Source organism: Garra rufa, chromosome 25 (assembly GCF_049309525.1).
Source record: "Garra rufa chromosome 25, GarRuf1.0, whole genome shotgun sequence".
NCBI lineage: Eukaryota > Metazoa > Chordata > Actinopteri > Cypriniformes > Cyprinidae > Garra > Garra rufa.
In genome coordinates, this window is record NC_133385.1 from 16893201 (window position 1) to 16903798 (window position 10598).

A 10598-nucleotide genomic window follows, 5' to 3' on the forward strand; every position below is an offset into this window, starting at 1 on the left:
ATTTGTGTGTTATGCGTTATGTTTTAATAACACAGAAACAGATCACATGCAAGTGAAAACTACGATGGTAATTCAAGGTAAGTGCTTGAGTTGTTCTTGTCTTTGAAATGTTGGGCCAGTTTTGAAGATCGGGGCAATAGCTATTTTGTGTTGTTTAATATTATTTAGCTCTCACTTTATAATGTATGAATGTGATATTGTGGATTCGTGAGAAAAGACTGTAAAAATGTATCATAGCTGTTCTTTATAAATTGTATATTAAATTTCATAGTAGTGTGTTCACTATGCCTCATCAATCAGCCATTTTTGTGCCACTGAACTGAACAGAACTCACAAATTTTGCTGATTATTTCTGCTGAAAATGGTTGAAAATTATTGTAATGTTTTGGGCTGTACTAATCGGTCAGACCTGGGAAAACATTTGGAGTACTATAGACTGCCAAAAGTTATGACAAATCAAGGAGAAGAAAAAAAAAATCCTGAGGAACAAAAGGTGTTTGTGGTTGTCCAAACAGAACCAGGATTTCCAGAGCAAGAATTTTGACAACATTCATGTTTGTTCATATCATTTCTGGTCAGGTAGGTGAAATATTAGACTAATATCTTAATAAATACTGCTCGTACGTATCTTAAAATACGTATCGTAAAAATATTGCAGCCTTTCCTGCTTACTAAGTCCTTCTCTATATGATTCAGAAGCTTCCACATTTTTTCCATATTGTAGACAGCATAAATTAGCAGAAAACCATATTCAGTATTACGTTAACTGTGCAATCAATGCTGTTGTTTACATCTGAGTATCTCCATATGGACGCACATCCAGGTCATCCACATCCACAACACTCTATTGCCTGTTTTATCTCACAGGTCCAATATTACCCTTACAAATACTGCTATGGCTGAAATAATGTTTCTAATAATGATTCATGGAACAGTGGACGTACAATGGTACATTATATTCATGTACCATGTATTTACATTGTTTGTTAGTGTAATACCTTTGGATTTATTCATTATTATGAATTGATGAATCAGTTTTAGATATTTTTTTCTTAAAATGCATAACTTTATTGACTAATAGTCAACCACAATATACATAGTAAACCACAATATACAAGTCTTTGAGAATGCAATGTTTGGTTAACTTTTTTATAAATTTACATTGAAAAAATTATCACCCGTAAATATTTAAAAATACAATGAGCCAGAATGTGCACTGCTTTCTTTTGTTTCAACCATACATGTGTTGTAGAACTAAAAATATTTTTTTAACATTTCTTATACATTTTGTTTGTGCACTTTCATTTGTAAGAAAGCATTTGGTGAGTTCATAAATGTAAATATTATTTGGCCACAGTATAATTTCAGACAAGACAGATCAGATAACGCATAGGCTAGTCTTATTGAATACTGATTAATTAATAATAAATGTCCTATTTACATAAATTTCCAGTTAGATACAATTCATTTCTCTGAGTGTTTCTCAAGTACACTTTGCAGTAGGCAGACAAAACTGGATGCTGGAAGAGGGTACAAGGATTTCTGTGAATATAGGGCGGTATCCTTGTGGTAAAGGTGGGGCGCTCTGCTCCAGAAAATCTAGTACTGACTTTCGCACATCTTTGGGTACATCCCCTCTTACATCCAACAGGACAGAGACATGCTCCTCACTGAAAAGACACACTTTGTAAGTCTCTTGTGTTAGAAATTGATTTAGAACACAAAGATTTGCTGGGTATGCTTGGTTTGAAGTCTCACCTTATATCAGGGTACTTGGTTAACAATCCAGAAATCTCCAGCATTAACATGTTTGGGTCTTTCAAACTGATTATGTCAGCCAGTGCAATTATCAAAGCTGTGGGATTCACTTCACCTATGGTCCCATCAATATCCTATAAATGTAAAAATGGCATAACATGAGTGAAATACTCCACAAATACAGACTTGTTTTTGTGTTGTTCCTAGAGCAGGGGTCTCCAAACTCGGTCTTGGAGGGCCGATGTCCTGCAGAGTGTAGCTCCAACATCTTACCTGACTTAAACACACCTGAACTACTCAAGGTCTTACTATGCATACTAGAAACTTCCAGGTATGTGTATTGGTGCAGGTTGGAGCTAAACTCTGAGTTTGGAGACCCTTGTCCTAGAGGTCTGCTACTTGACACAAACCTGAGAAAATCAAATAATTGTGTGCAAGTTCAAGTCAGTTTCTCACGAATTGCTTTGATTCAGGTTTGCAATAAATGAATAATTAGGCTATTATTTGTTTTTGTTTTAATTTGAATTTAACTTGTTGTAAGCATTTATGTTTCAATCAAAGCTGAATTTTACTTAACAGGAGACTTGCTCCTAAACCACATAAAAATTCCCCCCAAAATTAATTTAAATGTGTTTTCACCATGCTTTGAGGGTGGTCCCTCAGGCGCTGAGCATCCTGTGTCATTCGCTGGGCCAATTGGTTTCGCTCATCATTATTTTTGCAGATCACTCTCTTCTGCATCAGTGTACGGACATACTCAACAACTGTTAGCCATTGACATTCCTCCTTTAGCCTCTGTAGATGATGGATGCAAAGGTTTTTTGGGTGTCATTCGTCATTTACACAAGTTGTTGGTAAAGATATTCACTTATTTTATTGTGTGGTCTATGTCACTAACCTGGCGACAAGGTTGCCGCACCCTGTTGTAAAGTTCACAGTGACGTTCTAAAACCCCACACATAATTGAGGTAACTTCTCCCTGGTCCAGCCAGGTACGAGACAGGAGCTCCTGTAGATGAGGCTGCAGCTCAAACAAGAGATAGTCCATGACTAAGCGACATGCCTTTCTCACAGCACGGTCCAGGCCTGCCAGAGGTCCAAGTGAAATGCGAGAATACCGGTTTGAAGGGAAGGAGCACAACTGCTGCTGCAGGCTTTCTGTGGAGGTTCTAGATGTGTATTTAAATTTGAGATTTAATCATACTGCATACAAGCATCTCCGACACACACAAAACAATTGAAAATGCACACATCTTCAAACAAACATCACATGAATACAGACATACTGTAAAAAGATACGTGTACACCATCTCACTTGAGGATGATGCAGTTGTTGATGCAGGCCAGGAGATAATGGAGGTAGAACTTGCTACTGTTTATAGTTGAATCTTTACGGTGCTCCTTTCCAAATTCTATGATTGCATCCCGAAATCTGTTTAGATGTAGTGAGAGGAAAGTACAAAAATGTTGGATAGTAAGAGTTGTGATATCCTTTTATTATTTCACAAGTTCCCCTGCCTGATGGTTAATGGTAAAAGAACTTGGCTTGTTGTCCTTAATAAAGGCTCAAACCTGGAGATGGTCCTCACTGCAGAACACAAGATTCAGGGGGCGAGGTTGGATCCAGATCCAACTCTTCCCATCTTACATAATCATCTCCACCCCCGATCACCAAACCTACCCATCTCCACCCCTAAACCTACCCATCTCCACTGGATGTGGATGTAATCTCGCCCCCTGGATCTTGTGTACTGCAGTGAGGGGCTACGGCGAACCCGAGGCCCCATTGCGATACTACATAAAGAGAGAATAACAGAAATAGAGGAGGACATGTGGAGGTGGAGGGATGCTGGAAGAATTGATGCTGGAATGGTGCAATTAGTGCTGCTTGTAATGATGTTTGACAGGACCGAATGATTAGGCTCCTCCCAAACCTACGTTTAGAACTTCATTAAATGTACACACCGGCTGAGGAGGTTCTCCATCTCATAAAGACCCATTTGGATTGTCTGGTCCCGCAGAGCCTCGCTTATCATCATGGCCACCCGAGCATTTTCTTCTAGCATCTAACAACCCAGACACCAGAGCAGCTCATATTTATCAGTGCCAGTATCAAAGAAAATTTTGCTCATTGTAGATCAAGCCATTACTAAAGTACCTGAGCGATGATGGTTGGAAGGCTGGTGTGATAGCAGCCTTCATGGTCAATATCTGGTTCCTGATCCCTCTGCCAGTCTGTCAGCTCCACCTCTAGAGCCTTGTGCATCCATTCTGAGACACTCTTCTACAAACAATCACAGTACAATTTCTCAAGAACTTGTGGTCTGTTAATCCAGACCAGGGGTAGGCAAGTTCAGTCTTAGAGAGCAACTGTTCTGCAGAGTTTAGCTCTAGCCCTTAAAAAACTCACTTGTCTATAGCCTTAGTAATTTTGAAGACATTCATTAGCTGTGATTAATTAGGGTTGGAGCTGAACTTTGTAGGACAGAGGTTCTCTAGGACCGAACTTACCTACCCCTGATCTAAACAATACAATGTAAATCTTAAAAAGTTTAAAGCAGGGGTCTCCAAACTCAGTCCTGGAGGGCTAGTGTCCTGCAGAGTTTAGCTCCAACCCTAATTAAACACACCAGCTTATCAAGGTCTTACTAGGCATACTAGAAACCTCCAGGCAGGTGTGTTGAGGCAAGTTGGAGCTAAACTCTGCAGGACACCAGCCCTCCAGGACCCAATTTGGCGACTAAAAGCCCAACCTTTGTCTTACCCGAACTTTTTGGACATATTTATTCTGCAGCTGCTCGAGACCCTCCTGAGAAATGAGAGGTCCCAGGTCCTCAAGGTCTAGCTCAGCTACAAGGGCTGGCTCACCCATCATCTCTGAGCTTAAAGAAAAAAATTCTCATGTGTAGGACTTTATGATTACCCATAGACCAAATTCTGATTGAAGCAAAATTTTTACCTACCTGTTGTATATGTGCAGAACCCAGTTAAGAACAGCAAAGATTTCTCCACCTTCTAGCTCCCATCCACTAACCAGTCCAAGATGGTTCTGCAAGAACTGGTGGCAGAAGTGCAGATAAACTCTTGTTAAACGATAGTGAGATGGAACACATTGTTCCAGAACATGCCGCACTGTTGAAAGGTCTCCCATAATGCAGTGCTGTAGTGCAGACAAGTGACTTGCAAGGCCTGGTCCACGAGTGTGCAAGTATGACACGCTACGGAAACGTGCTGACACTGCCTCCTCCATCACCTGACCAAAGAATTTAAACGGGTACATTAAGGTAAAATTAAGCTGTGTCATCTTACGAACAACTTTTTCTGGTACTTCAGGAATGTCCTGCTCCTGGAGGGCCACTGTCTTGCAGAGGTTAGCTCCAACCCCAACTAGACACTTGCTAATCAAAGTCTAACTAAGCATACTAGAAACTTTCATGCAGGAGTGTTGAAGCAAGTTGGAGCTAAACTCTTCAGGACACCGGCCCTCCAGGACCAAGTTTGGACACGCCAGTGATACTTCAACCAATATTAAACTCATCATCACACCTTGAAGAAGCGTTCCCTCCAGCAACGTGGTCTCCCAGGGGGCATGGGTGTGTTGGGTCCAGGTGTTGACCTCCGCTCCTCCAGAAACATCTGATCTAGTGCTTCTTCACGCTCCACTATCCGTACAGCTGACACAAAAAGTGTGGGGTTCTGACAAGCAAGTGACAACCCACTCCCCACCACTGCCCAGAGCTCCTTGGCAAGGGCATCCACCAAGCGTCCAACACCAGAGAAATAATTCCGCACTAACTCCTCATCCTCAGAGGTCAACCCCATCCCGGATGATCCCCTGGGTCCCTGGAGCTGTTGCAGTACCTCATCCTGCCAGCGTTCTAGTTCCATTAGTCGAGCATGAGCTTCCAGTAGTCTTCGAGACTCCACTAGTCTCTCTGTCTCTAGCACCATACTCCGCACTAACATTAAAGAGATGACATAGCAAATGATAGCCCAACTGTACATGCTTAGAGTGTAATCTTGCATTTCTTTGGCAAACTTCAGGACTTGAAGGCGTTTTTTGAGGAAAACATTCCAGGATTTTTTACCACATAGTGGACTTTTATGGTGGCCAAAGGTTTGAAGGTCCATATTGCAGTTTCTATGCAGCTTCACTACACAATCCCAGCCGAGGAATAAGGGTGAAGTAATGGCCGATCGTTTCACTAGATAAGACTTTTATTTCTCGGCTGTGATTGTGTAGAGCCATTTGAAGCTGCATTGAAACTGCAATTTGGACCTTTAAATCGTTATACCATATTAGTTCACTATACAGAGAAAAATCCTGGAATGTTTTCCTCACAAAACTTAATTTCTTTGCAAATAAAGCAAAAAGAAAGACATGGACATCTTGAACAGGACATTTTTATTCTGGAAGTGAACAACTTCTTTAAGTGGGTGATAGATATGTGGTAGCTAGCTATAAACATGACTTTATAAATATAGACTTTAATAGAGACTTTGTTGGTCAGCCAGATTCTTGCTATGCCTTCCTTGACAAGACATTCTTTCAAAATTCACTTTCAAATGCAACGACTCATAAAATGTAACTTAGCTTAGGTGGAAGTGCTTGTTTTCAGTTACTTTTATGTACTTAAAGATTGTTTTGGTCTATTTCAGTGATGTTCAATCCTGCTTCTGGGGGTTACTGTCAACAGTGTCTAGCTCCATGGTTAATTTAAAAACAGATCAAAGGTATTTAGGAATACTAGAAATTTCCAGACATGTATGTTGAAACAATTTGGAGCTATGTTGGGCCTCCAAGACCAGGATTTGACCCTCATGCTCTAAAGCATTGAAGGCTTAACCCAGGGGTGCCCAAACTTGGTCCTGGAGAGGTGTCCTGCAGAGTTTAGCTCTAACCCCAATTAAACACACCTGAACCAGCCAATTAAGCTTTTACTAGGCATACTAGAAACTTCCCGGCAGGTGTTGAGGTAAATTGGAGCTAAACTCTGCAGGACACCGGCTCTCCAGGACAGAGTTTGGGTTGCCAACATATCCCTAGAGGGTATGCAAAATAATACAGACATACAGTGCAATGAAATGCAGTGAAATCACTGACCTTTATAGAGGCGTGGTAGGTTACTAACTGCAGCAAAGAGCTGGCAGTGAGTGACAGAAATCTCCCGAAGTGTCTCCAGTGTAGTTACTTCTTCCGAATTTTTCCTGGACTCCAAGTTAGCCTTGTGGAAGTCACGAGACACTTCTCTCAGCTCAGCTCGTGCCTCTCGCAATTGACCAAGACCCCAGTCGACACCTTCCAGGTAGGACTGTACGACTGACTTAAGAAAAATGCAAGTGAGCAGATGACTTCTCTTGCAGACATTGTTGGGCAAATACTTTTTAGAGGCTTTCAAATTGAAGTGAAATAATGACCCCTACTTACCTTTAACCTTGAATGAATCGATGCAGTTCGTTGACTCTCCCTTTTCCTGTATTGTCCAAGTTTCTCCAGTTGCTCTGGACGACAAAAGACACCTGAGGCCCATTTCAGCGCAGCACCCCGAGCCAAACACTCGGCTCTCTCCAGCTCTGGCCACACCTCGACTGGGACAAGGGCATCTGTCAGTCAAAATGCAGAAGAAAATATGTAGCCCATACACTACCTAGCCAAACGGGTTAAGCCCACAGCATAGAAAATTCCAATGTATTGTGCAGCTGTTCAGCAGCAATGTTAATTGAAGTTACTGCTGATTGTGTAAAAGAATGCATACTTTTTAGAAAGTAAGAGTTTTGTCTGACTTGCACAATGAATGTCTTTAACAGTGAAAGTCTTCATTTTCCCTGGTGATCCTGAGATTTAAACCAGCAAAAGGCTAACCTAAAACAATCTGACATCAGCAAAGTCTTAAGCTCAGCAGATGAACTGATCTCTTCTCCAAAGAATGACTCGCTTCGAAGTCTGAAGTTTCAAAATTTCCATTTCATATTCCCCAATCCCATGGGTGCTAAAGAGCTGAAACACCCATGGGAAAGTATGTAAGAATACTATTACTCAGAAACAGCTTCAGGGCAGAAACTGCATGTTTTTACCTCCTCCTTGATAAATGAGAGCATCATGCAAAACAGTCTAAGAGGTTCATAATGCAGTGACCAATTATAAGTGCTTGCCTGCTTACAGCTGAATCTACTTTTTTTCAGACCCGTGAAATTCTTTTATTCACAACATTACAGTTTGATATGAAAGGTATTTGAAAATAAAGATAAATGTGTAGGACTTTATACTTAATACATTTCATTAAAAATTAACAACCCATAAAGCACTGTTACAGTATTGACTAAATGTAAGTATAGTACTTGATTTAGTTTTTTTACAAATGTTAATATAAAAACAACATTCTTAAAATTTGTGAATACGCAAAGTTGATGAAGTGTTTTGAGACTGATTCAGTAATGTCACTAATAAGCTGTTTTGCTGTGCTGTCATTCATGTTGCCACGGTAACAGTGACTTTTCTAATTGGTGAGCCTTTCCTCAGGTTTGTGGGCAGTGTAGTACTTCACCAGGAATTCGTCCAAAACCACAATTTATGGCTTTCACAAGAATCATATACCATCAGTTAAAGACATCAGAGGTTGTCGTAAGTATGTTCTATGCAAGTTTTATGCATCAAAAAAGTAATATAGTTTTATTTTTAATGTGCAGTGCAAAATTATTCATAGCCCTTAATTTTATTTTACATTTTGTTATGTTTCTGCCTTCTGTTAAAGTGTTTAAATTACTTTTTTTCCACATCAGTATACACTCCATGCACCATAATGGCAAAGCAAAAACAATTGTCACAATTTAATACAATTAGAAAAAAAAAAACTAAAATAAGTACATTGTGTAAGTATTCATACCCTTACCTCAGTACTTAGCTAAAGCACCTTTACAGCCTCAAGTCTTTTTGGGTATGATGCAACATGATTTGCACATTAAAAATTGGCAATTATCAGCCATTCTTATCCTCACCTCTTTACCTCTCAAGCTCTGTCAGCTTGGATGGGGTCTGGTAGACATTTTCATATTTCTCCAGAAATATTTAAGTGGGTTCAAGCCCAGGCTCTGGCTGGGCCACTCAAGGAGATTCACAAAGTTTTCTATAAGCCATTCTTGCTGTGTGCTTAGGTTCATTGTCCTGTTGGAAGATGAACCTTCTGCCCAGTCTGAGGTTCTGAATGCTCTGGACTGGGTTTTAATTTCATCAATATTTTGGTGCATTGAGCTTTTCTTTTACTCTGACGAGTCCCTCGGTTCCTGCATGAGGCTGCTACTAGCACACTTTACTTTACTTTAGGATGGTACTCTGCAGATGATGAGCAGAGCCTGGTTTCCTTCAAACATGATGCTTCGAATTGAGGTTCATCAGACCACAGAATCTTGTTTCTCACAGTCTGAGGGTCTTTTAGTTGCTGTTTGGCAAATTGCAAGTGTGTTTTCATTTGTCTTCACTGAGGAGACGATTGAGTCTTGCTATACCACCATAAAGCACAGATCGGTGGAGTGTTGCAGTGATGTTCGTTTTTAGTTTTTGCTCTGATATGAATTTTCAGCTGTTAGATCTTTAATTATGACGCGTGTGCCTTTCCAAATCATACCCATTCAATTGAATTTGCCTCATATTAACTTCACTCAAAGTGTAGTAACATCTACAAGCAATATAAATGCCCCTGAGCTGAATTTCAACTGTCCCAGATAAGGGTATGAATCTTTTCAATAATTTGATGTAAAAACCTGTTTTTGCTTTGCCATTATGGAGTGTATATTGATGTCGGGGAAAAAAGTCATTTAAAACAGTTTAACATAAGGCAGCAACATAAAAACATGAAAAAAATGGTATGAATATTTTCGCAAGGCACTGTATGTACCTTTTTATATATTTTTGCATATACTTATATATTAGCACCTTGATAATCTGTGTTTGGGTTTTTGTATTTTGTATATGTTCCATACATTGTGCATTATGACCTAGGTAATAACTTCCTGTCATGCTGAAATCCATGCGTTGAACAGAATTTAAAGTCCTTCAACACAAAGTTGTTCATACATACAAACACACACACACACACACACACACACACACACATATATATATATATATATATATATATATATATGATAAGAAGTTAAGTAGGCTACATTTACATATGGCTGGACAGTATAGAGGTAGGGGGTCAATTATGTTCCCTGGCAGACACATTTACACTGTTACTATTCAAATTACATTACATTTCTTTCATTCTTTTTAGATATACATAGATATAGATGTAGATACACACAGATTTCTCCACCAGTGCAACATTATGACATAATAAACAAACGCTTTCCAGATGCCTCTCCACATTGCAAACAAACAGAAAGGATGTGTACCTTCACAACTGTCTTGGCCATTCTTATCTCCGTCTGACATTTAGGCTTGTTGTTCCACTGTCCAGCGTTCCGCCACTAAGAGACTGCCCTGCCCAGAGGGCCTGCTCAGTGTCGCCAGATAGAGCAATCAGCAGAGACAGAGAGAGTAACGAGGGGGACGAAAAGAGAGAGGGTACATACCCACTTCACCGCCAGCCTTCCTCTCTCACACTCCCAGACACATCCTCTGCTCAGAGGCCGGCAGGAAGGGAAGGGAGGAAGGGAGAGAGCGCAAGAGGGACGGAGGGAAAGCGGGCACTCCGCCCTCTAAATGATCCAGATGGTGAGTGGTGAGTGTGGGGGTGGCCTTTATGTGCAACAGTGCCTCTCTGTGTCTGAGGTAGTTATAATCCAATATGTTTTAGAGGAAGTGCTTGGGATAAGCGAACAACGGTTGTATGTGGCTT

At 40.4% G+C, this 10598-nt stretch overlaps 1 protein-coding gene across 1 annotated transcript; it reads right to left on the reverse strand.

The window, feature by feature from the left end:
• Positions 1-1042: 1042 nt before the first annotated feature.
• Positions 1043-10192, reverse strand: exoc3l1 (exocyst complex component 3-like 1). Its single transcript, XM_073831606.1, has 13 exons — positions 10153-10192; positions 7187-7362; positions 6863-7082; positions 5305-5717; positions 4722-5011; positions 4523-4640; positions 3917-4042; positions 3724-3824; positions 3074-3190; positions 2657-2927; positions 2398-2553; positions 1759-1892; positions 1043-1670 (listed from the first exon to the last, which is right to left on the reverse strand). Exons 1-13 carry the CDS (start codon positions 10190-10192, stop codon positions 1484-1486), a joined length of 2349 nt encoding a protein of 782 aa, XP_073687707.1. The 3' UTR covers positions 1043-1483.
• Between the last annotated feature and the right edge of the window lie 406 nt (positions 10193-10598).

Coding starts and splice junctions, on each gene's coding strand:
- exoc3l1 (XM_073831606.1), bottom strand. CDS start 10,192: ATGTCAGACGGAGATAAGAATGGCCAAGACAGTTGTGAAG. Junction 3,191..3,723: donor ATGGAGAACCTCCTCAGCCG/GTGTGTACATTT, acceptor ACATCTAAACAG/ATTTCGGGATGCAATCATAG. Junction 2,554..2,656: donor TGCGGCAACCTTGTCGCCAG/GTTAGTGACATA, acceptor CATCATCTACAG/AGGCTAAAGGAGGAATGTCA.